At 36.3% G+C, this 25,433-nt stretch overlaps 1 protein-coding gene across 1 annotated transcript in view; it reads left to right on the top strand.

Annotated features, from left to right (window-relative positions):
* MEIKIN (meiotic kinetochore factor) overlaps window positions 1–25,433 on the top strand; it is a 163,073-nt gene that overhangs the window by 78,331 nt on the left and 59,309 nt on the right. The window contains exons 8-10 of the mRNA XM_020991161.2: window positions 1,053–1,136; window positions 4,018–4,143; window positions 7,231–7,330. Of these exons, the coding sequence (XP_020846820.1) occupies window positions 1,053–1,136; window positions 4,018–4,143; window positions 7,231–7,330 (310 nt within the window). The remainder of the gene's footprint in view (window positions 1–1,052; window positions 1,137–4,017; window positions 4,144–7,230; window positions 7,331–25,433) is intronic.

Raw genomic sequence — 25,433 nt, 5'->3', positions numbered from 1 at the left:
GATTTCAAATTACTAAGAGATGGAGGAACTCACCAATTAGGAAATATGATTTCTGAACTATTTGCTTAGAAAAGTTACTTTAATATAACAAAAAATAACAAACTAAGAGAAATTAATTGAACAGAAATTGCTAAAATGCAGTTATTTAATAATCAAAAGTCTTATCACTTTTCCTCTCAAACCAACAAGGAATTTCATCCATTCGTTGTCATATACCTGCTGTGCCATATGATTCTCTTCAGAGTACTAAGTTTGACTTAATCCATAGCAAAAATAAGTTTTATTTCATCAACTTGACTAAAAGTCTTAAAATTTAGTTTAGGGTCACAGACTCTATTATTATTATTATTATTATTTGTTTGTGCTCTATTCTTATGCTTATACCAAGAGATTGTTTTTACTGTTGGTGCTAAAGTATCTTTTTTTTCTGAAATTCATTATGGAGACAAAAATGGGGAGAAGAGAAAGGGAGAGAAAGGAAGAGGGAACAGAACAGGGAGAATTGATTAAGCCTATACTGAGTGTCAGGCACTATGGTAAGCCCTGGGCTACAAATTAAAAAAAAAAAAGTATGGTCCCTGCTGTCAAGGAATTTACATCCTAATTGAAGATTGTATTAAGGAGATGGAAATTTGAGTAGAAGGTACTTGCACAAATGGGTAAAGCAGCTGAAAAAGTAAGCATTCTAGAGAGTGAATGATCTGGGAACGAAGGGAGTGAGACTGAGACACCTCAAGAAATGGAAAAACTGACTGGGATTTGTCTATCAGGAAAGCGTGTCTCAGGATAGAGTCATCCTGAGGGAGTCCAGGAAGCTGAGGAGATAAAGCAATCCATAGAGAGAGTAAGCGGGGAGTGAAACAAGCACAAGCCCCGGGGACCCACGGAGGCCTCCTCATCCATTAGGAGAGGAGCCCCAGGGCGGAGTCCTTTTTTATTTATTTATACATACACACATGCGCGCGCACACACACACACGCATGTATACATAAACATGTATGTGTGTGTGGTGGTGGTGGTTTTTTTAGTGTGTTTGTTTGTTGTCCTTATAGCAAACAAATTCCTCTGTCTCCGCTGGTAAGAAAAATAGAGGATTTCTGACAAGCTCTCCATCAGCAGAGACAGGCAAGTTTGAGGTAAGTTTCAGAGGGACGAAATGGTAGTGATCCCATGGATTATTGAATCCATGCCATAATCATTTTTAAATTTCACCAGATTTTAAAATTATATTGTAACCTGATTATTTTCAAATTAGGTTAAATAAGGTTCCTTTTCTCAGCTCTTGAGAATAACATTCATGTTTTGCTCAAATGATAAGCTACAGAAACTTTAAATAAAGAAGATAAAATAGGGTGCTTTTGGTTCCCTTGTAGTGATACCAAAGTTCATGTTCCACTAGAAAATGGTTCACTCTTTTGATTGGTATGTTTTTATCTAACTTTCAATGACAAGTAAATATAATTCGATAAGCAACGTTTAATTGTTAGACATAGCGCCTGATGGAGCAATTGAATCAAATAGAATTTTACAGCAAACATTAAAATGCTCCAACAATTCCCTGTGCATCCTCAAAAAATAAAAGTGAGTCACTTAGTGAACATTTATTAAACGCTTACTATATGTTTGCCAGGCACTGTGCTAAGTACTGAACATATAAGAAAGATAAAAAACAGAGGTCCTGTTCTCCTGGAAGTCACATTCTAATGAGGGAGTCAACATACAAGTAACCATGTACACATAAACTGTTTACAGTATAACTAGATGGTCTTCCCAAAGATGCTTTTATGGTCTGTCACATAGTGTGCCACAATGAGATATGCTCTGTCACTGGGATGAGTCTGGCCATGGGCCTTTAAGGCCCCCCTGGACCTGGGGAATGTCATATCCACAAAACTCAAAGATGACATCAGTTCCAAGGTCTGATTCATATTCACTTCCAACACTGTGAATATGCAGTTGACACTAGAACTTCACAATGGGGAACTCTAATGACTTGTGCATAGTAGCAAATGTTGGTTGAATAAAGGAGGCATATTAGATTAGGAATGACTGAAAAATGTGTTTGTATTCCAGTTTCATCCAATGTTCACGGAAGTGTTCTTAGTTAAACAAGCATATAGGCAGTTCTGAAAGCAATCTTCCCTATTTGGTAGACAGAAAATAAGGTTCTTCAAATTGGGAGATCTCCCAGACCAGCTACGGATCAGTGGAAATGTCTGAAGTGCACTCTCATAAAAGCCTGTGCTTCCAGCCTACAATTTAGGGGTTCAGACCAGGTTTTGACACTCAACAAAGCTGTATTTGTTGGCATTCATGTCAAGGCAATCCAGTGTCCCTTCAGCTCACTAGTTCTGTGTCATGTCCCACATTGGTCATATGTGGGATGCTCTGGCAAGTACTATGCCATGCATTGTATTACAGGAACTATTCACCTTACTCCTTGACATACATTAGGCCAAATTCCCAATTATAAATTTCTAAAACAAGTGTGACGTTTTTAGCCGAGTCTAGTATATTTAACAAACCACAACACTTAAGCAGAAACTGGATGGGAAAGGGCATGTAAGTAAAACCATGGCAATCTGGAACCCTCTAGGGACATACGTGTGTGTGTGTGTGTGTGTGTGTGTGTGTGTATGTGTACACACACACACACATATAATTCTTTTTTTTGGTGAGGCAATCAGGGTTAAGTAACTTGCCCAGAGTCACACAGCTAGTAAGTGTCAAGAGTCTGAAGCCAGATTTGAACTCAAGTACTCCTGACTCCAAGGCCAGAGCTCTATCCACTGCTCCACCTAGCAGCCCCCAGGGATATATTATTTTGGAGAGGAGAGTGTTCTAAATGGCCAAGGGTTTGTCCTTTTAAGTGTTAAATCTTGTTTTTAACCATTTTTGATGGACATCTTCCTTAAATATATTCATCATGTCCTACATCTTAGACTTCAAGCACTCTATTCATGACCATCATTATGAACATTCATTATTATACTATGCTGTGGCACAACAATGATGTCCTCAAAACTTAAGGCTCTTCTCATCTTTGAATTGTATAGTTGTTTTTCCCTCCTTTTCTGTTTCCTAGTTGTTAACATATTTGCCACCACTGGGTATCCCTCATCCCTCCAGTGTTCTGCTTCTAATCTGCTGCAGCTTTGGAAACCAAATAATTATGTGTAAAGTAAAAATTGGTAGACTCTGAGTAAGTGCTTTCTTAAGGTGAAAGTAATCTGTCAATTACTTGTCTGTTTTGTGCCCAGCATTCTGCTAGGTACTAGAAAAACAAATTTAAATACTATATTTTTATATAAATAGTCCTTGCTTTCTAAGCATTTATATTCTATCAACAGAAACAGTATATACCCATATAAATAAATATAGAATAATTTTAAGAGGACACGGGTACTTGTGAGTGAACAGATTTATAAAGGAAGTAGTACTTTAAGCTGAACTGGGATTCAAAGAGGCAGAAGGTGAAATGTCATTTACAAGAAATAGACCAATTTGGCCGGAAAGTAGAGGCGTGAAGGGAAGGTAACATACATACATCAATTCCGGAAAAGTGGGCTGGGGTCAGATTGTGAAGAGCTTTTCTAAAAAGACGATTTATAATCCTGGAGACAATAAGGAGCCACTGGAGTGTATTGGACAGGGAGGGGAGTGACATGGTCATGTTAGCAGCTATGTGGAAGATAGCAGGAAGAGAGAAAAAGGTTTGAGAAGGGAGGGGGGAAATTATGAGGTTATTGCAGTGGTATAAGAGATTTGTGATGAGAGCCTGAACTAGGGTAGTGTTGGAAAATATATTAACTCAAGCACATCTAATAGTTCTAATGTCTATTTTGGCTTCCTTCTGGTTACTGGGAGTCTTATAAATCAATGTGGTTGCTAGGTAGCTAAAGTGTTACAATGTATAGAAGAAAGGTATGTTGGAAATATAGTAGAGAAATTACTTAAAATCATGTTTATAATTCAAGTTAACAATTTTTTTTGTGTTGCTTTTTCAATGAAATATAGATTAATTTGTCCCCAGTACAAAAATTATCTTCAGAAGGGGAATTAAATCCAAATACAAGTAAATATATATATTCAGATGAAATTGTTCCTGCGTCAAGTTCAGAAGAAGAAAAAGATTCTTGGGAGGTAATCTTTTTCCTCAATTCAGGCTTTATATGACTTTGAATATACTAGTAGCTATATCCAGTATTTAGTGATTCCTTTATTTGCTCAACCGCCATATGAGTTAATGACTCTTAAGACATCAGTAGCTCAGAGGAGGAAAAGCTTCAAGGACAGGGAACTTGAGCCAAGCCTTTGAAGATGTCATATTTGATTAGGCAAAGAGGAATGGACAAGCCACTTCACTTAGGGGTTCTGTTTCTCACTTATTGAAATAAGTGGGTATTGCCAGGTGGTTTGTAAGGATCTTTCTAGCTTTGATCTATCATTTTGCCATTAACTCATCAAGCTGCCAAGAGCTGGGAAATTTAATTGGTACTTTTCAGGAAAAAATAGAAGGGTCTGTTAGTTTACTGTTTATGGAAAAAATATGACCCAGTAAAATGAGCTATCAGTTATGACCCAGGAAGGGTCTGTCTTTAAGGAGTTTCTTCCTTTTATTCCTTCAGTTCAGTAATTCCTTATATATGAAGTGCTTGCTATGTGCAAAGCACTGTGCCACATGCTGGGTACATAAATCATAATTTTATTATGACAGTTGCTTTATGATGCCGTCAACATGGATATTACCTCCATCAGTATAGATTTTAACATACTAATGCCATTTCATCCTGAATATTGTTGGCCAAGTTTTCCCATTATAGATGTCTAATCCAAGAGATAGGAGTCCTTTCTAAAGGTTTTTGTTTTGCATTCTGTGGATGTTGAGTCAAGTGAAGCATTCAGACTGTGTTTCATCCCTCACTTTCAATATATGACCATCAAATGTTCTCAAGTTATACATTTTTCAGTGACTTACATTGTTCCAATTTTTACTCAAAAAAAATTAAGTTTCAAGTGGTCTGAAAGGCAATAGAGAAGAAACATTGTGGGCCCACAATGTCACTGAAGGTATAAAAACCAAAACCAGAGATTCCCTACCTTCTGGGAACTTACATTCTGGAAAATATTAGCCACAAGGTAGCTGAAACAAGGCTTCATAGAGGAGGTGACACATGGATTAACTCTTGAAAAAAGTTAAGGCTTCCTACAATGAAGAACCAGTGCATTGCTGGCACAGGAGATGGTCTGTATGAATGTGCAGAGCAGTAGAGGACCTGTGGTGTTTAAAGAGTAAATAATCATCCAGTTTTACTAGAGTGATTAGAGTTCATGAGGTGGATGAGTATGAACTAAGTCTGGAGAAGTCATTTAGAACCAGATTGTGAAGGACTTTAACGTCAGGGTGTTTATATTTCATCTTGGAGATAATAAAGAGCCCCACAAAGTTTTTGAGCAAGAGAATGATATGGTCAGACCTATGATTTAGGAATACTGAGTGTTAAACAAATTGGAAAGTGGGGAAAATTAGAAGCTAGGAGATGTAGATGGTAGTCTAGGTGTGAGAGATGATGAGGGCCTGAGAAATGTGGTGGGTTTTTTAGGCATTAAAAATTAAATTGGTGCAAGAATTGTTTGGGGGAGGGGGTATAATTTTTTTCTTCTGTATTCAGTGGGGAGTGAGGGTAGAGGTACCCCTCCATTGTGGAATGGATGAACAAAGCATAGTAAATGTATATCATGGAATATTTGGTGCTCTAAGAAATGATAAAGACAATCAGTTCAGAAAAAACTAGAAAAACAGAGTGAAGTGAGGTAAACCGGAAGAATGATTTATATAATAACAACAACACCATAAAGACAAGTCTGAGAACATATAATAAGCAGCCACAATTCCAGAGGACCAATGAGGTATTTAGGGTGCAGAGACATAAATTTTTGTACATGGCCAATGTGAAAGTGTAGGCGTGGTTTTATTGCACCATAGTCCATGATTGATCACTGTGGGTCAGGGTTGTATTACTGCTTGTCATCTCACCTTTTAATTGTTTTATCTCATTCAACTTGGGCGTCAGGCCATGGCCCCCAACTTTGTAGATCAATGGTATAATACAGTAAAATTAAAAAAAAAACTTTGATAATGATTACTTTGTTACCCTTGTGTTTTTATCACTCAAGACCTTGCTAAAACTAGGCGAAGTGGGTGATGTCCCTAGAGTCATCCCACCTCCTTTTCTATATCTTTCTACTACTTAGTAGTAATCAGTGTCCCTATGCCGCCCTTTGGCTATCTAAAATTATTAATTTTTTATAATCTACCATATTGGCATGTCACTCATGTGCCCAGGTCCTTTAAATTTACCCTCCATACTACTTCTGAACAGAATTTCATTCTTTCAGTTGGTAACCTCAACTATGAAGGGAGCAGTCTGACAATTTAGACTAATACAGAAATAACTGATGAGTTTAGCCCTCCTCCCCTAAGCATATTTATATTTTGAAAGCAGCTTTTAATATGAATAGATTTCCATTTGATGAATTACATCTGAGACTTCACTCTGAGCAAAGAAGAACTTCCCTAATGGCTCCTGAGTGTAGTATAAAGAAGGTTAGATTTAGTCAGGAAAAACATAGGTTCGAATCCTATGTAGCACTGACACTGTGTCACCTTAGGTAAGTCACTGAACTTTTCTGAGCCTCAGTTTCCTCATTGGCAAATTTTTAAATAATAATATTTGTGCTGCTTTGCCTCACAAAGTTGTGCATCAAATTACATAATTCACATATAGTCTTGTGTGAACTTTAAAGACTATAGAAGGCAGCTCTTCTTTATGACTACTACTATCCTTTTCTCCCACCAATCCTATTCCTAACACATAGGTGCACAGTCAGATCAGAAACTTGGCTTCTTAGACCTGAAGAGTTACTGACTCTTAAGTGAAGGAATTCTCTGGAACACATAACTTAATATTCAAGGGATTATTCTTCCTCAGAGGTGGAGTTGCCTGATGAAATGAACACAGAATGGAAATTAAAATTGTCCAGTATTTGATTCTAAGTAGAACATATTTATGTTATAACCACATTAAACCATTCATTTTCTCTGTTTCTAATCTCTTCATATGCAAGCTGTGACTTGGGAATAATATTTGTTTTGTAGCAGAACTAAAGCAACTTAAAGAAATAAGACATCTGGAATAAGCCATACTATATATTTTTTTTCTTTTTCAGGCTCAATGCACTGCATCTGAAATATGCTGTATTATTAAATCATCACCAAGAAATAGATGCACAGAGATGTTTCATTGCTATCCTAAAGGAGCTTCTAAAGGTACTAGAATCAAGATAGAACACCCTTTCAAAATGGCATAGTGTTTTCCACAGTAAACAAAGATGTGTCTAACTTTTCTTCCTATTAAGACATCGTTATTCACTTCATCAGGCATGTATTAATATGAAACTACTGTGTGCACAGCATTCTTCTATATTTTGGAGAAGTACAAAGATAAGTAATGGTCTAAATCAGGGGTGGGGAGCCTGTGGCCTCGAGTTTACATGTGGCCTGCTGTGTCCTTGGGTGCGGCCTTTTGACTGAATTGAAGTTTTACAGAACAGATCCTTTTATTAAGGAGATTTGTTATCTGAAGTTTGGATTCAGTCAAAGGGCTGTACTTGAGGACCTAGAGGGCCACATGTGGCCTCAAGGCTCTACGTTCCCCACCCCTGGTCTAAATCCTTCCTGGAGCTCACGATCTAAATGGAGATGGGTCACATACATAAATAACTTGAATATAGAATAGCTTACGATAAAGTAAGTGCAAAGTGCTAACCATGCCAAAGAGAAAAATATCATTTCTGATAAGAGGGAGGAGGGACCCTTCCGTGTGTGTGTGTGTGTGTGTGTGTGTGTGTGTGTGTGTGTGTGTGTGTGTGTGTGTGTGTGTGTAAGTAAATAAGTAGGGAGGGATACCATTCAGCAAGTCATACAGGAGGTCACCTTTGATCTAGCTTTTGAAAGATGTATATCACTTTAGCAATTGGGGATGAAAGGCAGGATACCACACATATAAGAATGCTGTGAGTAAAGGATTGGAAGAGGCATAGTATAAGACATGTTCAGAACTTAGTAGCCATTTTGGCTGAAGTATTTTGTGTTACCATCATCATCACTTGAGCAATGCTATACTCATAGCCAGCACTACACTGAATCAGTCGGTGAAGGCCATTCGAGTGCCTCATCACTGAGACTGATGTCAATCAGTTTCTAGTTAGGAAAAGACCCTTCCATTGGCCAAAATTGGTGCTTTTTAGATTCAAAAACTACGGTATCTATGATCATAGACATTATGAAAATCATTATACTGCCTTTGCTGCAGGTCAAGCAGGCAAAAATATATATATAAATAGTAAATGGCAGTCCAGCATCTGCCTTAAGAAGCCTTTAAGATGTTTTAATGCATTGATTTTGGAGGCTCTTAGAGGGTAAAATCTTAGCGATGAACCTGTATTGTCATGAATGAAACTGGGGGAAGTATTGTCAAATGATATGCAAACTGGTGGTCCATGACACTGTAAAATGGAACAGACATGTTTCTGTTTGACATGCCACTTCTGGGGATGATAAATATATTTATTACCAAAAGGAGTCAGTTCATGTTTGTCTCTTACTGAAGAGAGAAATAAATAATTGTTATTTTTATTATATTTATTGTTATATATTTAGATGACATTTTATATATGTTTATCATTAACTATTTCTAGATTACTTTAAATAGTAATGGTATTCTTTTATTGATCAATGACTTGTAGTTAGATCTGTTTTTGTGTTCTTACCACGTTATTGTTTCTCCCTCAATATTGTTTTATACTGTATGTATTTGTTTGATTTTTAAATGTTTGTCAGAATAAGGTTACATAAAAAAGGACTGTGGTAGGCTATGGATTTCGATGTTAGTCAGAAGGTAATAGGGAACCCTTGCAGAGATTTGGCTGGAGGAACAACATGAACATAATCAGAGACATCACCTTGCCAACCAAGCCTAGGTAGTCAAGAGCATAGTTTTTCCACTAGCAACGTATGGCCTTGAGAATTGGACTGTAAGGAAAGCTGAGTACTATAGAATTGACGCTTCTGAATTGTGGTGCTGGAGAAGACTTCTGAGAGTTCCTTGGACAGCAAGGAGATCAAATCAGTCAGTACTTAAATTAACTCAGACTATTCACTGGAAGGTCAAATATAGAAGCTGAAGCTTAAATGCTTTGGCCGCATATTGAGAACACAGGACTTGTTGGAAAAGACCCTGATGTTGGAAAGATTTAAGTCAAGAGGAAAAGGGGACAGCAGAGGATGAGTTGGAAGCAACAAATATGAGCTTGGACAGAGTTCAGGAGACTGTAAAGGATAGAAGGGCCTTACATGCTATGGCCCATGGAGCCACTAGGAGTCAGACACAACTGAACAACTAAATAACAACAACAAAGAACAACATGATCAGATTTTTATATAAGAAAGATGAAAGTTGCACGTGTTTTTAGAATGAATTAAAAGAAGCAGAGACTGGAAGAAGAAAGCTTATTAGAAAGCAATAGGCAAAGAGAAATCATAAGAGACTTATTAAGGTTGAACTGTTTACATTCCTGCATGGAATGATGATATCTGTAACTCTTGAGACCTTTGTCAGTATTAGGGTAGTTGGAGGGAAAAAATTATATCTATGTATGTATAGATAGGTAGATAGATAGAGAGACAGACAGACAGAGGGCACAGGGTGAGTTGAAGATTAAGGGGTCATATCTGGAGAATAAAATTAAGGGATGAGAGAGGATTATACTAGGAGAAGAAGAAAGGGAGAGGAAGAATGGGGTAAATTATCTCACAAAAAAAAGCAGAAAAGAAAAGGCTGTTACAGTGGAGGGAAAACAGGGGAAGGTGAGAGGAAATGAGTGAATCTTATTCTCATAGGATTTGGCTTATGGAGGGAAAAAATCTGATCATGTCTTTTTTTTTTTCAATTGGGTATGGAAATCTGTTTTACCCTACAGGAAAATAGGGGGGAGAAGGGGACAAGAGAGTAGGGCAGATTGGGAAAGGGGGTAAAAAAAATTTTTATGGACTGAAGAACTGTAGTTCAGAGAATTTAAAGTAGCTCAGAGAATTTAAAGTGAAGATTTTTGCATTATTTCTTGTAGTAGGAAATAAAAGTCTAAAGGTGAAAAAAAAACCCAACAACAAACAGAATGAAGTAGATTTCCTTGCTGAGGGCTGCTGGGATCTCATGACCAAGCCTTTCTGCCTTCTTCTGTTACATCTTCCCTATAAGAAGCTTTTGCATGGGTCTAAGAGCTGGGAAATCCATTGTGCTCTGCACTCATGGAACATCCTTCAGGGTAGTATGTTTCCTACCCTGTTATCTCAATTAAAGACACTTTATTCCTCAAAAAAAGAAAGAAAGAAAGAAAGAAAGAAAGAAAGAAAGAAAGCAATAGGCCCTTTGCTAGGGTGATGGCAGTGAAAGTAGAAATCATTCTGTTAGCCAACATGTACTTACTAAGTGCCTACTGTATTTCAGGCAAAGTGCTAGGTGTTGGAAATATAAGTATGAAGAGTGAAACTATCTCTACTTACAAAGAACTTACATTTTAATGGGGAGAAAAGAACACAGAAAAGTAAATACAGAAAAATATGAATGAATGAATGAATGAATGAATGAATGAATGAACAAAGCATATATTAAATACTTTATGCAAAGCACTGTGCTAAATGCTAGGAATACAAATAAAATAAGGAAGATAATCCCGCTCATAAGGAGCTCACATTTCTGATGGGTGAAAACAACATATATGGAAATTTAACAAATATTAAGTTAATAAATATAAATACATATTGGTATTAATTGAGGAAGGGAAAGGGAATACACATTTATATAGTGCTTTTGTGTGCCAGGCATTGTGCTAAGCACTTTTACAAATATTATCTTATTTGATCCTCACAATAATCCTAAAAGGTAAATGCTGTTATTATCCTCATTCTCACAATTGAGGAAACTGAGGCAAATAGAAGTTAAATGACTTGCTTGGAGTCACACAGCTAGGAAATGTCTGAACCCTGATTTGAACTCAGGTCTTCCCAACTCCAGGCCCAGCACTCTATCAACTGTACCACCAGCTATCTCAATACAATCAATTTAAGATAGTTTGGGGGAAAAGAGTACTAACCATTGTGGGATCAGCAAATCACCATGCAGAAGACGATGTTTGAAAGGAAAAGGGGGGACTCTTTAAGGTAGAGTTAAAGAATGAGAGCATTCATGTCACATAGAATGACCAAAGCAAAGGCATGTATAAGGAACAGAAATAAGTCCAATTTGGTTGTATCGCAATGTATGGGAAGAGTAATAATGTCCAGTGAATCTGGAAAGGTAAAGTAAGATGGGACCAGATTGTAAAGCCTTTAAAAGCTAAACAGAGTTTATTTTTTATCCTAGGGGCAGTGTAAGCTTCCTATAGGAAATCACAGGAGTTGATTGAGTGAGATGGTCACATGGTCAGATATGTATTTAAGGAAAAGTAGTTTGTCAGGAGTATATAGGGTTATCTTGGTGCAGGGAGAGACTTGAAGTGAAAATCTAGTCAAAAGGTAACAAGGCTGTGAACTAAAAAGGATAGAGTGATTTTCTGGTTGTGTTTCCAATGAGATGACAGACTAGGCATTTTCCTCAATCCTCGCTTACACACACACACACACACACACACACACACACACACCCCAAACCCACACCCAGAAGAGGAATTTTGTGCCACAGAGAAAGTTCAGCTGAATCCACAGGACAAAAGAGAACCCCAACAAATCTTATCAGTTAACACCAGAAAACATAATTCTTAAAGAACTCACTCAACATCCCTTCCCTACCAGCTTCCATAACCCAACAAAAGACCTCCTGCAGTAGAGACTGCTGGTACCCCTTCCCAACTCTCCACAAGGCAGATTCTGCTTCTGTCCAGCCAGGTGAGAAGGAGCATAGGGAGAATTAGTCTGCTTTCTACTTATAGTCACCCTTAGGTTAGAGAATCCCTGGGCACAGAGTGAACCCTCCCCATAGTCCTCCTATAAAATAAGGGGTAAGGATTTATTTAGCCTAGCCAGAGAAGAAAATTATGAGAGTCAAGAGAAAAACTGGGGCAGTGTGCCAGCATGCACTGAAGGCAAAAAGGCTGAAATCCAGCCAAGGCCTAATCTTGCCTCTGTGGAAGCTACGTGTCTGAATCCAGAAAATGTAAATCCCCAAGGAAGAGGCTGAGGCAGCTTTGTAGTCCAGTCCCAGTGTTGTAACCACCATGAAAGGAAGGAAGGAAACATTCATTAAGTGCTTACTGTGTCCCAGGCACTGTGCTAAGTGCTTTACAAATACTATTTTATTTGATCCTCACAAAAACCCTGGAAGACAGGAGCTAATATTATCATCATTTTGCCTGTGAGGAAACTGAGACAGAAAGAGGTTAAAGGACTTACTAAGAGTAAGTTAGTAAGGCTAGTAAGTTTCTGAGGCCATATTTGAGCTCAAATCTTCCTAATTCCAGGCACAGTGCTCTATTTACTATGTCACATAGATGCCCAATGGAGGCATATAATGAAAAAAGGCTGAAACACCAGGTGTTTCAAGAAAAAAATGCAGCTAAAATCCTAGTGTATAAGCAGATAAATCAACAGCGAGTTCTGAAATTAGAAGGGAAAATGATTACTGTGAACTTTAATGGAATCTTAAGAGAGCTTGGAATAATAAGAAATCCCAGAATGGTTCAAAAAGAGAAATACATTCCATCAGTAAAGAAATTAAGAAAGAACATACACTGGAATGCATAGTTTTCAAAGCAGAAATAGTTAGCAAATTATGAAAAAATGAATCCTGATGTCAGCTTTCTCCAAAGAAGCAAATGTGAGAGTGATAAATTTAGAATACAAAGCTATTTAGTAGAAGGGAAATCTGATAGAAGAGAAACAAAAGCAAGTAACATTATAACGAACATATGGTATCTTAATAGGCCACTTACCTCAAAGAGAGGTTTGCAGGGACAGATTGAGAATCATAGGTCTCCCCAAAGAACATTATAAATTGAAAAACCTGAATACTATAATGCAGGAAATAGGAATTTTAAAAATTGCCCAGAACTGAATTCGGAATAGAAAGTATCAACTAATAAAATCTATAAACCACCTTTAGAAAAATACACACTTCAAACTCTAACACATAGTGTTTGAATTCAGCAATTCCAACGACAGCTGATTTTTCAGGTAGCCAGGAGAAAGTTGTTCAAATATAAAGGAAAGAACAATTGAGTAACAAACTATTCCACATCCACTAGATACTATAGCAAGGTAATAGAATAATATATTTCAAAAAGAAGAAGAGTTCAAGTTTTGAGCAATGAAAAATTATATATCCTATGTTAGAGATTGAGCTAACACTAGCACTCTCTTCGTTCAAGTTTGATTTTGGAACAAAATGAGACACTCGTAAGTTATTGAATAGTTAACAAAAAGAATGATTACTTTGCCCTAGCATAGCAAGCATATGCAATAAGGATACAGTGACATTTATCTTCAGCTTTGGTAGATGCAGCCCCTCCCACCTCCTAATGGAAGCATGTATGGTCTGCAGATCATAAGGGCAAAGTTTGGTGACTTAGACCCATTCAGGCACCCATCAAGTCTGAGAGGACTTGTCTTCAACTGGCTTAAGACTTTTTATACTCTTAGGTAATCAGAAAGTCACACCAGGGAAGCTGGAGCCAGTAAGATCCCAGAGACACATGTTTCTTTTTTAGGAAAAGTTAATCACTGTAACAAAAGGAAAGGAGAAGGTACCTGGTCCTACCCCATGTTGGGGTAAGGGGAAAAGAAGCTACACCAAAGAAGCATGGACCAGTTAGGTCCTGTGGATCAACTTTGTCTCTTTTTAGGGAAAACTAATACCTGGCAAAGGAAAGAAGGAGGCATGAGCCTAACCTGTGTTGTGAGGAAACACTTGTAGATATTGGTTCTATTATACTCTGTAAACCTAAGCCTAGTCATTAATAATAAAATGGAATTCAATGAAAGAGAAGCATTTCAAGCATTGGGGTGGGGGTGGGAGAGTGGTGAACAAAGACAGAGAGTTAAGCTGAAAATTCAACTTGCAAACATCCCAAAGAACAAACACAAGAAAAGTAAGTTCAGTTGCCAAGGAAAGAATAACTAATGAAATAAACTACTCCATCATAATTTTTTAAAAAAGAAAGATAAAGACTGACCTATAGGGTAAAAATGAAACAAAACAAAAATGAAGAATCAGTAAGAGATTTTTAAGAGTACACAAGGGGATAGTCACCCAGTAAGCATTTATTAAGCACTTACTATGTTCCAGGCGCTGTGCTAAATGCTAGACATACAAATATAAACAAAAGGAAAAACCAATCCTTACCCTGGAGGAGTTTACATTCTAAAGGAGACATGTGTTTATATCACATAAAAAGAAGCTGAAAAGAGACTGGGACTGGGAGAAGGGTACCTAGTGTGGAGGCATAATGGAGAAATCTTAAGGAGTACAACCTGGTAAGAAATGTAAACTGTGTCAACCATCAGTGTTTGCTCTAAAAAGAGACAAACAGGTTGTATATGTGTTTATTTTCTCTATAAGCTAGCAATACCCATATGTCCATGCGTGGGATGTCCATGTGTGGGAGTTCAGTTGAAAGAGATTATATACCCATAGAGTAAGGAAGTGTTCCCTCCTCTCTCCCCCTTGACTCAGGATGCCTATGTCTTTTGTCAGCCAAGATTATAATTGCCATGGAACAAGAGAGTGCCCTCAGTATGTCTGGTTTGTGTCAGCTATAAATGAGGGAATGTCTTAAAATAAGAAAGTGTCATAACAAGATAGTGTCTTAACAAGAGAGGACCAAAAAACAACAAGATAAGAGAAATGTCGTTAATCAAGATAGGGTTCAGTTCAAGGCACCTGTCTTTATCAGTCATAAACAACAGAATGCTCTCAGCAGCTTAATCTAGCAGAACTTTGGGTTCACGCAGAGAGCATTGCAAGGCATTATTGGTATATTACCTCAGACTAGGCAAAAATGTCTTTTTCTGTTTGGCCAGTCTAGGTTTTTGGCCTTCTTCGGGTGTTGAAGGGCTCAAAGGAGCCCAACATTTCCTCCTTTTGGTCAAAGGTGTGCTGAAGGTGCCACCTGCAGCCCAAGGAAAGTATGAGAGAAAACTCCTTGGTATCAGTCTTTGGATTGGAGTTTCTGGTCAGCATAATATAGATCCTTGGTTAAAGACACATAGAGATGGTCCAGTTTCCCAGCCATACAGGGCTAGGTTCAAATAATACAATAAAGTTGTTTTCACAGTGCATTATTACATCAAGTCAGGTACAGATCAAACTACTTAGAGGGTTCATAATGGACTAGTTTTGAGAAAGGAGATTTATATATCATTAAGGTAACCAAGAAAACTTAAATATAAACTACACAAAGCAATACAATCATTGTCATCAGTGTTAACTAACATTAAGTCTCCTTGTATCCCAGTAACTCATTCTCAATGTCCATTTAATCAGCACTTTTTGAGTCCCAAATGTCTTATGTAGTTATCTGGTCCCTACGTATCTCTTATTGGACAATAGGCCTTATTCTCAGAACAGCTATAAAAGGGGTTTTGTTTCTTTGGTTCCAAATACAGAGGTTTTTGGATAATTCTGACTTGGTATAATTTAGTATAATCACTTAAATTTGGTTCTCCAATTTTGAAACTTTGGGGAATTTCAGGTTAGAACCATTTGCTATTTCTATCCTTACCTAAATCCTGTGCCTGATATAATCTTTTAAAAATTTTGAGGGTCCAACCATAAAATGAGCTCTTCTGCCTTTTAAAATTATCAGATAGATACCTTGATAATGAGAAAATAATTTCACATTTTTTACTATTGTCTATACAATTTATATGTAAAATCCAATTTTGAGACCCTACTACCAAAACATGCTCAAAGCCTAAATTTCCAAGATAGATAAATTTTGGAAGCCATTCATATATATCTATGTAGTTCTTAGAGAAAAGTCTAATCCTGTGGCTTTTCTTAAAATTTACTATTTCATTTAATTAGAAAACTATCACATTACATCTTTGTCTAATCATTTGTCCCTTAGGAGGATAACATCCCTATATTATTATTTGACCACAAATATAGGTTAAAACTGTAAGATATTCATACTTGCCTCCTATTATAGTGACTCAGAGATGTTCCAATATCAATGTATTATTTATTGTATTTACAGTACTTCTTGATTATAGAAATTTGCTATAAAGAAAGAATAGGAACATAACTATACATTAAAGGAATAGTGGTTTTTTAACTTCGTGCCAATTGCAGGCAAAAGTTATGTAGATGGTCAATTGCATTGAGTCAGGCTTAAAGCTAGCCAGGTGAGATATTTTCCATTCCATGTGTCATATTAGGGAAATTGAGTCAGAACAATGCTATCTCAGCCCATACAAATAGATATTCTCCTAGCCTTTCCCATGAGAACGTCCCCTGCAGTTCATAAATGTAAAACCTCATAGGGTTGCTGGCATCATGGGTCATCGGCTCAATATCATTCCTTGATGATCATACCTGAAGTCAGACTCAGAATATCAGTTAACAGTATACCATAAAACCTTGAATAGCAAGTTCCAATAATCAGAGCTTTAGGTGGGTTCAGCTTTCCAGGTTCACATATCCTAGATAATAAGCATTGACTATAATCTCACATTAGTAACAGTAAGAGATTCATCACAGAAAAATGCTACTGCTCTCAGAATCCCTTTAAACAATGGAAACATCCTTAAGGTGATTCTTAAGTAGTTTGCCTATACATGTTCTAATTCCACATTAAATAACAAACTTAAGTAAAATCAGATTTCCCATTAAGATAACACAAGTTACTACTATTCACTAACATAACTGTCTGTATTGAAATCCTATTCCTTAAAACAAAAAAACAAAAACAGGAAAAAAAGAGGTTTCTGACTTTAGCCTCACAACTTAATAGATTTACATCTTTGTTTCACAAGCTTGTTTACCCTTCTCTAATTATAGTTATCATTCTTCAGGAATTAAATCTTATACATATGATAAGTTCAAACACTAGTTTAAGTCTTGCTTAGGCCATGGAATGACTACAAATTTAGATCAGAACAGCAAGATCTCTCCCCACTTGCAGCTCATTACAGTAATTTAACAATAAATTAGCTTACAAATGAAAATTTAGTAAGCCTTCTAAAAAAATCACACAAGGATTTTTACAAAACATTTCTTCCTCAAAGTATTTCCCTTAAAAACAGCTTAAAATTTATTCTGATGTTAAAAGGAATAATCACTAAACTTTTATGAAGTAAATTAGTTGGAAATCTGAAATGATAAATATGTCTCTTTTCAACCTTAAAGCAAAAATAAAATTTTAAAATTGGAATTTATCAAAACTAAGGTGGTGTAAAATGTCTTTAACTAATATAAATAAATCCCCAAAGTTCTATAACAAACTAAATTTTTAGTTACCACAAAATTCCTAGTTACCACCTCCCTCTAGTTAAAAAAGTATTTGTAATGGAAAAGAGATTCATACCTAATTAAATTAGCCTTATCACAATAACAAAGTTTACCAGGCATTTAAAAATTTACTCGGTATCTTTTCTTCCCTTTGTCTTTAAATATATCACTAGAAATTAAGAAAATAATTAGATTCTGGAATCTCATATAGATAGTGAATTTGGTAGTTCACAAACCTTCAAACTAACATATATATAAGTATATATCCTTAGATGAAGAAGGCTTGAAAATTACATCCCTGTTTTCTGCAAGGATTGCCATTTACTCAGTAGGAATTCCACAACACAGAATACTCTTGCTCTGGGTTAATAAGAATTTTAGATGAAGCTTCCTATTAGATACAGACAGAATTTGGGAGTTTATAATTTTCTTAGATTACAGTACTTTGGAATATTACAGCAGATGATCATCAGGAGGCTGATAGAATGGCTTTAACAGCTTCCCAATCCCTTTATTCTCTGCTCTTTTTTTAAAAAATAGTGTAATTCTTAATCTAACATCTAGATTGTATGAGGAATTGTTTTTCTAATAAAATGGCTGATACAATTGTTTACCAAATTACACAACATAAGAAAATGTAGAAATATAACAATGCCCTAAACAATATTATGTATTTAATACTTGAAACAAAGCCATTATCAATTTAGGTGAATGTATTCATTTATCTCATCAGTAATATGTTGAAGCTACATCTTTAAACCACCTTATATACTTTCATAATAACCAAGATTTTTAAAAAGAATTTGCTATTATAGTAAATATTGTTATTGTTACCTATTATAATTATACATCTCATTAAATATTTAACAGTTTTCAAATATTCTAATTTTTTTCACATCCTTTTAAAAGCCCAATTCACATGCAACAAAACCCATATTAAAAATTGCTTTGTCTAACACTATTTCTGTTTTACAATATAAGAGAATTTAGAAGTATAATACAATTCAGAAATACAATAATAGCACAAACAATAAACTTCAGATGATATAAATTACATTTCCAAATTATCATGTATAAAAATCATTGATCTTATTACCTTTGCAATTTTAAAACCACTTTAAAGTTATCAGGTATGGAACAATTACATTAAAGTAAAGAAATAATAATAATGTAGTGCTTAGCATATGCCTTTAACTGTGTTAAACACTTTACAATCATTACATCATTTTGATCTCACAACAGCCATTGTTATTTTCCTCTTTACAAATCAGGAAACTGGGGCAAACAGAGATAAAATAACTTGCCATACATTACATAGCTGATATATTTCTGCAACTAGAACAGAGAAGGGTGGGCTTACCAAGGGCAGGTGCTGGCTGGCTCCTGTACCTCATACTGCCATGTTAGGTGCCACCAGGGGCACCTGGACTCTCCCAGGCAACAGTTGGGTAGGACCTGCCAAGAGCTGGTCCTGCCCTGGAAACACCAACTAACCGGGTTTTGGGGGTGCAGCAGAGGGCACTGCCTAGGGACTGGCATGGCTGGTGCCATTGGTGGTATTTCCTGGTGGTAACGCTCAGGGAATGCTTGGTGTGGGACCTAACCTGCTCCCCCTCCCAGAGCTTCAGGACCTGCTGGGGCGGGGTGGGCAGGATGGGCAGGATGTACTGTACCTGAGTGATACTCACAGGCTTGCCTAGAGGCATGAGCTGCAGGGTGCACAGGGATACAGGGTCGTGCCAGTGGGTGTTATTCCCCCTCTCCCTCTGCTAGGGATTGTTGGTATGTTAACTCAGAGAGAGCCAAAATATCTTTTTTCTAATTGGCCAGTTCAGGTTTTTGGCCTCTTTTGGGTGGTAAAGATGAATCCACTCAGACCAGGGTTGTCTTCAGATGATCCAGGAGTCTACACCCACAAGTTTGTAGCGGTGGGAGTAGTCAGGTCCAACAGCTGAAAATATAAAAATAAGAGAAGTGAAGGGGAAGAGGTAGAACTGATTCACCATAAATTAAACCCCACATGAATCAATGTATTTTGTGGGACAAAATTTCAAAGTGTAAGGGTGCTTAATTGGAAGATGGGAGGTAGAAGACAGAGGGACATGTGTGGTCAATCCTGATCAAACGTGTGAATAAATAATGAAGGGATGATAATTCCCATAGTCTTTTAGCAAAAAGAAGACCTGCAAAAGAATAGGAGAGAACATAAGGAAGACATTGAGAATGGAGTAATGAAAGGGAGCATGTGTCAGTCCAATGGAGAGAGGAGGTCCCAATGAAGAACATTGTCTTTGAGAAACAGGTATATGCTGCCAAGAGAGGTGAAGAACTTACAGTAGGTTTAATCTGAGAGGAAATTGGTACATTGGGAAATCACCTCCTCTGTGAGTTTTGTGCCACCACAGATAATACCTTTTCTCAGGAGAAAGGAAATTAGAGCTTCGAGGAGCAGTTGGAATTGGTGGAAGTACCTGGACCCAGAGTTGAGAAAGCTATAGAAGAATAACCAGAAAGAGATCAGGGAATAGAATTAGTCTGAATGATTTGGGACATAAGACACAGGATAATCTCTACCATAAGTCTGTACTCCATATTCATATTGCTTCCCTCATGAATGTATGATTGACAGAAAACAGAAAAATGGAACAATGGGGAAAGATCTACAAACATAATCATGTAAATTGATTAGAAGAGGGGGCCCAAACCAGTATTTTAGAAACTTTAACTCCATAAGGAATACAAATACATTTTTAAAAGAATATGTAAGGTTATAAGGTAACAAAATCAAAGAATAAAGATTCAGAATGGCAAAAAAGGGAAAAGAATTAATTAAGAGAATACAACAAAGAGATTCTCCTTAGACAAAGGTGCAGAAAAACCTAACAGACAAAAGAAGTTGAAGAAAACAGGAGAGTGTTTGAACTAATGTAGTAACAGAAAGGGGGAAAAGAAGAAAGGCAAGAAGGGAAGAAATACATAATATAATAGCTAGCAGTTATTTAGAACTTTAAAGTTTTTATTTTCTAGTCTCAATAGTAATTTATTTTTTCCAATTACATATAAAGATAATTTTAACATTAATTTTTTATAAAATGTTGAATTTTAAATTTTCTACCTCCCTCTCTTTCTTCCCCCCTCCAAGAGAATAAGAAATTTGGTATAGATTACATATGTAGTACTTTAAAATTTAGAAAGCACTTTATATGTTATCTCATTTGATTCTCACAACAACCATATAATTTATCCCCATTTTTCATCTGAGAAAACTGAAGCTGCATTCTGAGTCCTTCACCTTTCTAACAGGAGGTAGGTGAAGCAGCTGGAATTTAACAAAAAACGGACTGAGGCAATTATCTGAGTGACCTATCTTTTATTAGCAGGTACATGCAGCCTGCTAACAAAAGGGTCTTATTGGCTAGCTTCCATTTGTTCCAAAAGACCCAGAGTTAGGGCTGACAGTGTCTTTATACCTACATGTGCTTTACTTCTTATTAGCCTGACAGCATGTCATTTTGGTCCTCCCCTGGCAACCCTGGCTAACTAGTGAAAATTTTAATGAGGAGGTGGGCTAAGAGCTCTCACCTTCTTCCTATTACTTAATCATGGTGGTGGGGGAGAACCAGCAAAGATATCTCCTAAGGAGGACCTTAGCTCAAACTAGCTTCTGTTTATGGGGTAAACAGAGGCAAGTGATTAATAAACAGATACCTTGGAGTCTTGGAGTAATTACCTTATTCTGTTACAGCTTCAGGAAAGCTTTATATTCTGAGGAAATGGATGGATTCACAGTGAAATATTGGTAATGAATATAATCCAACATTAATTTTCCTCATAGGTGGTATGTTTCATCATTAGTCTTCTGGAATCTGTGACTATCCCTTTGTAAAACCAATTGAAATTAATTGCTTAAATTATATTGGGGAGGTATTTTACCTTTCTATATGGAAATATGATACATGTATCTTCTAAGAACTTTATCATTATTAGGGTAGCTTAGAAGTATTATGAAAAGGATGTGGGAATAAGTCGGTTATGTTGGGATGATGTAAGAAAAATGGACTGGTGAGAAGGAGTGATGCACTGGGAGAAAGGGGAAGGAAGAAGAAGAATGGGGAAAATCATCTCACATAAAAGAAGTATACAAAGAAGAACTTTTACAGCAGAGGGGAAAATGAAGGGGGCCAGCAACATTTGAACCTCACTCATATCTATAATTGGTTCAAAGAAGGAAATAGGTGTATATATGTGTATTCAATTGGTAATAGAAATCTATCTTACCAAACAGGGAAGTGGGAGGGGAAGGGGATAACTGAATGGGGGGGGGATGTTAAAAAGGAGAGAGCAGATAAATGAAGGCATTGATCAGAAGCAAAACATCCTTTAGAAGAGGAACAATATTAAAAAAAGAGAAGGATAAATAGAAGAAAATAGGATGGATGGAAATAAGTAGTTAAGCAATCATAACTTTGAATGTGAATAAGATGAATTGACCCATAAAATGGAAGTGGATATCAGAATGTACTAGAAACCAGAATCCAACAGTATGTTGTTTACAAGAAATACACTTGAAACAGAGAGATACACACAGACTTAAAATAAGGGACTCTGGTATACTTTTAACTGAAGTAAGAAAAAGGTAGGGCAGCTAGGTGGCACAGTGCCAGGTCTGGAGTCAGGAAGACTCATCTTCCTGAATTCAAATCTGGCCTCGTACACTTAGTAGTTGTGTGACCCTGGGCTAGTTACTTATCCCTCTTTGCCTTAGTTTTATCATTTGTAAAATGAGCTGGAGAAGGAAATGGCAAACGACAAACAAACAAAAGTAGGATTTTATGTGTGTGTGTGGGGAAAGAAAATAGATAAACCACTGGTTAATTTGACTTTAAAAAAGAAAGAAGAAAACCAAATTACCAGTATCAAAAATGAAAAGGTTGAATGCACCACTAATAAAGGTGAAATTAAATTATTAGGAGTTATGCTCACTTACATACCAGTAAAACTGACAATCTAAGTGAAGTGGATGAATATTTACAAATATACAAACTGTCAGATTAATAGAAGAGAAAATAGAATACTTTAATAATCTTATCTTAGAAAAAGAAATAGACCAAGCCATTAATGAGCTCCCTAACCAAAAATCCCCAGAACAGATGGATTTATAAGTGAATTCTATCAAACATTTAAGGAAAAATTAATCTCAATGCTATATAAAGTATTTGAAAAATAGGTAAAGAAGGAATCCTACAAAATTCCATTTATGATGCAGATATAGTTTTGATACCTAAACCAGGGAGAGCAAAATGAGAGAAACTATACACCATTTCCTTTATGAATATCGATGCAAAATATTAAATAAAATACTAGCAGGGGGATTATAGTAATATATCACAAAGATCATACACTTTGGGCAGGTCAGATTTATACCAGGAATACAGGAATGGTCAATATTAGGAAAACTATCATTGTAATTAATACAATATCATATCAATAACAAAAATCATGGGATTATCTCAATAGATGCAGAAAAAGCCTTTGAAAAAATACAAAACCCATTCTTGTTAAAAACACAAGAAAGCATAGGAATCAATGGAGCCTTTCTTAAAATAAGTTGTATCTGTCTAAAATCAAAACTTAGCTACTGTGATCAAGACAGTGGTCTAAGATAATTCCAAAGGACCTGTGATAAAAAATGCTATCCACCTCCAGAGAGAGAAATGATAAACTCTGAATTCAGATTAAAGCATACTTTAAAAAATTTTAGTATTTTATTTTTCCTGTTACATGTAAAAACAATTTTTACGATTCATTTTCAAAACTTCAAGTTAACAAACTTCTCTGTTCCTCCTTCCCCACTCTCTACCCCTTCACTGAGAAGACAAGTGATTCAACATAGGTTATACATGCGTAGTCATGCAAAACATTTCCATAAAGGGTCATGTTGTGAAAGAAAACATAGACCAAAGGGGAATGGAAGAAAAAAAAACTCAAGAAAAATAAAGTTAAAAAAGTATGCTTCAATTTATATTCAGACACCATCAGTTCTTTCTCAGAGGACAGGTAGCATTTTTCATCTTAAGTCCTTCAGAATTGTCTTGCATCATTGTATTGCTGAGAATAGTTGAGTCATTCATGCTGATCATCTTACAATGTTACTTTGGACACAGTACATTTCACTTTCCATGTAAGTCTTCCTAGGTTTTTCTGAGAGCATCCTGCTCATCATTTCTTATGGCACAATAATATTCCATCATAATCACATACCACAATTTATTCAGCCATTCCCCAATGGGCATCCCCTCAATTTCTAATTCTTTGCCCTGAGAAAAGAACTGCTATAAATGTTTTTGTACATATAGGTCCTTTTCCTTTTTGGTTTTTTTATCTCTTTTGGGATACAGACCTAGTAGTGGTATTGCTAGGTCAAAGGGTATGCATGGTTTTGTAGCCCTTTGGGCATAGTTCCAAATTGCTCTACAGAATAGTTGAATCACTTCTTAACATGACTAATGTGGAAGTATGTTTAATATGATTGTACATGTATAGCCTATGTCAGATCGCATGCTATCTTAGGAAAGGGATGATAGGGAGGGAGAAAAATTAAAAACTCAAAATATTATAAAAGTGAACGTTGAAAACTAAAAATTGATTTTTTTTAAAAAAAGGATGATTGAATCAGTTCACAACTCCAACAGTGCATTAATGTCTCATTTTCCACCACATCCCCTCCACCATTTGTCATTTTCCTTTTCTGTCCTATTAGCCAATCTAATAGGTATGAGGTAGTACCTCAGAATTTTTTAAATTTGCATTTCTCTAATCAATAGTGAGTTAGAGCATTTTTTTTCATATGGCTATAGATAGCTTTGTTTACTTCATCTAAAAATTGTTCATATCTTTTGATCATTTATCAATTGAAGAATGGCTCTTATTTTTCTAAATTTGACTCAGTTCTCTATATGTATGAGAAAGAAGACCTTTATTAGAGAAACTTGCTTCAAAATTTTTTCACAGTTACTATTGCTAGCTGTATTTCCCTCCATCCTATTTTTCCCCTTGTTTATTCTATTCTCTCTCTCCTTTCAGCCTGTCCCTCCTCAAAAGTGTTTTGCTTCTGATTACCCCCTCCCTCAACCTAACCTCCCTTGTATGACTCCTCCCCTTTTCTTGTCTCTCTTCCCTTCCTACTTACCTATAGGGTAAGATAGATTTCCATACCCAATTGTGTGTGTATGTTATTTCTTCTTTGAGCCAATTCTGATAAAAGTAAGGTTCCCTTACTCCTCACCTCTCCCATCTTCCCCTCCACTATAAAAGCTTTTTCTTGCCCCTTTTATGTGAGATAATTTACCTCATTCTACCTTATCTTTTCGCTTTCTCCCAGTACATTCCTTTCTTACCCCTTAATTTTTTTTATATATCAAACCTTCATATTAAACTTATACCTGTGACCTTTGTCTATACATGTATGTGTGTGTGTGTGTATGTGTGTGTGTGTGTGTATACTTCTGTCTGCCCTAATAACAAGAAAGTTCTTATGAGTTACAAGTATCATCTTCCCATGTAGGAATATAAACGGTTTAATCTTATTAAGTCCCTTATGATTTCCCTTTCCTGTTTACCTTTTTGTGCTTCTCTTGAGTCTTGTATTTGAAAGTCAGATTTTCTATTCAGTTCTGGTATTTTCATCATGAATGCTCGAAAGTCCTCTGTCTTGTTGAGTGTCCCCTTTTTTCCCCTGAAGGATTATACTCAATTTTGCTGGATAGGTGGTTCTTGGTTGTAATCCTTTGCCCTCCAGAATATCATATTCCAAACTCTCCAATCCTTTAATGCAGAAGGTGATAAATCTTATGTTTTCTTGACTATGGC

Source organism: Phascolarctos cinereus, unplaced genomic scaffold (genome assembly GCF_003287225.1).
Source record: "Phascolarctos cinereus isolate Bilbo 61053 unplaced genomic scaffold, phaCin_HiC Scaffold_2;HRSCAF=192, whole genome shotgun sequence".
Taxonomy (NCBI): Eukaryota; Metazoa; Chordata; class Mammalia; order Diprotodontia; family Phascolarctidae; genus Phascolarctos; species Phascolarctos cinereus.
Note: the sequence above shows the minus strand (reverse complement) of the source record. Positions and strands in the feature narration are given on the sequence as shown.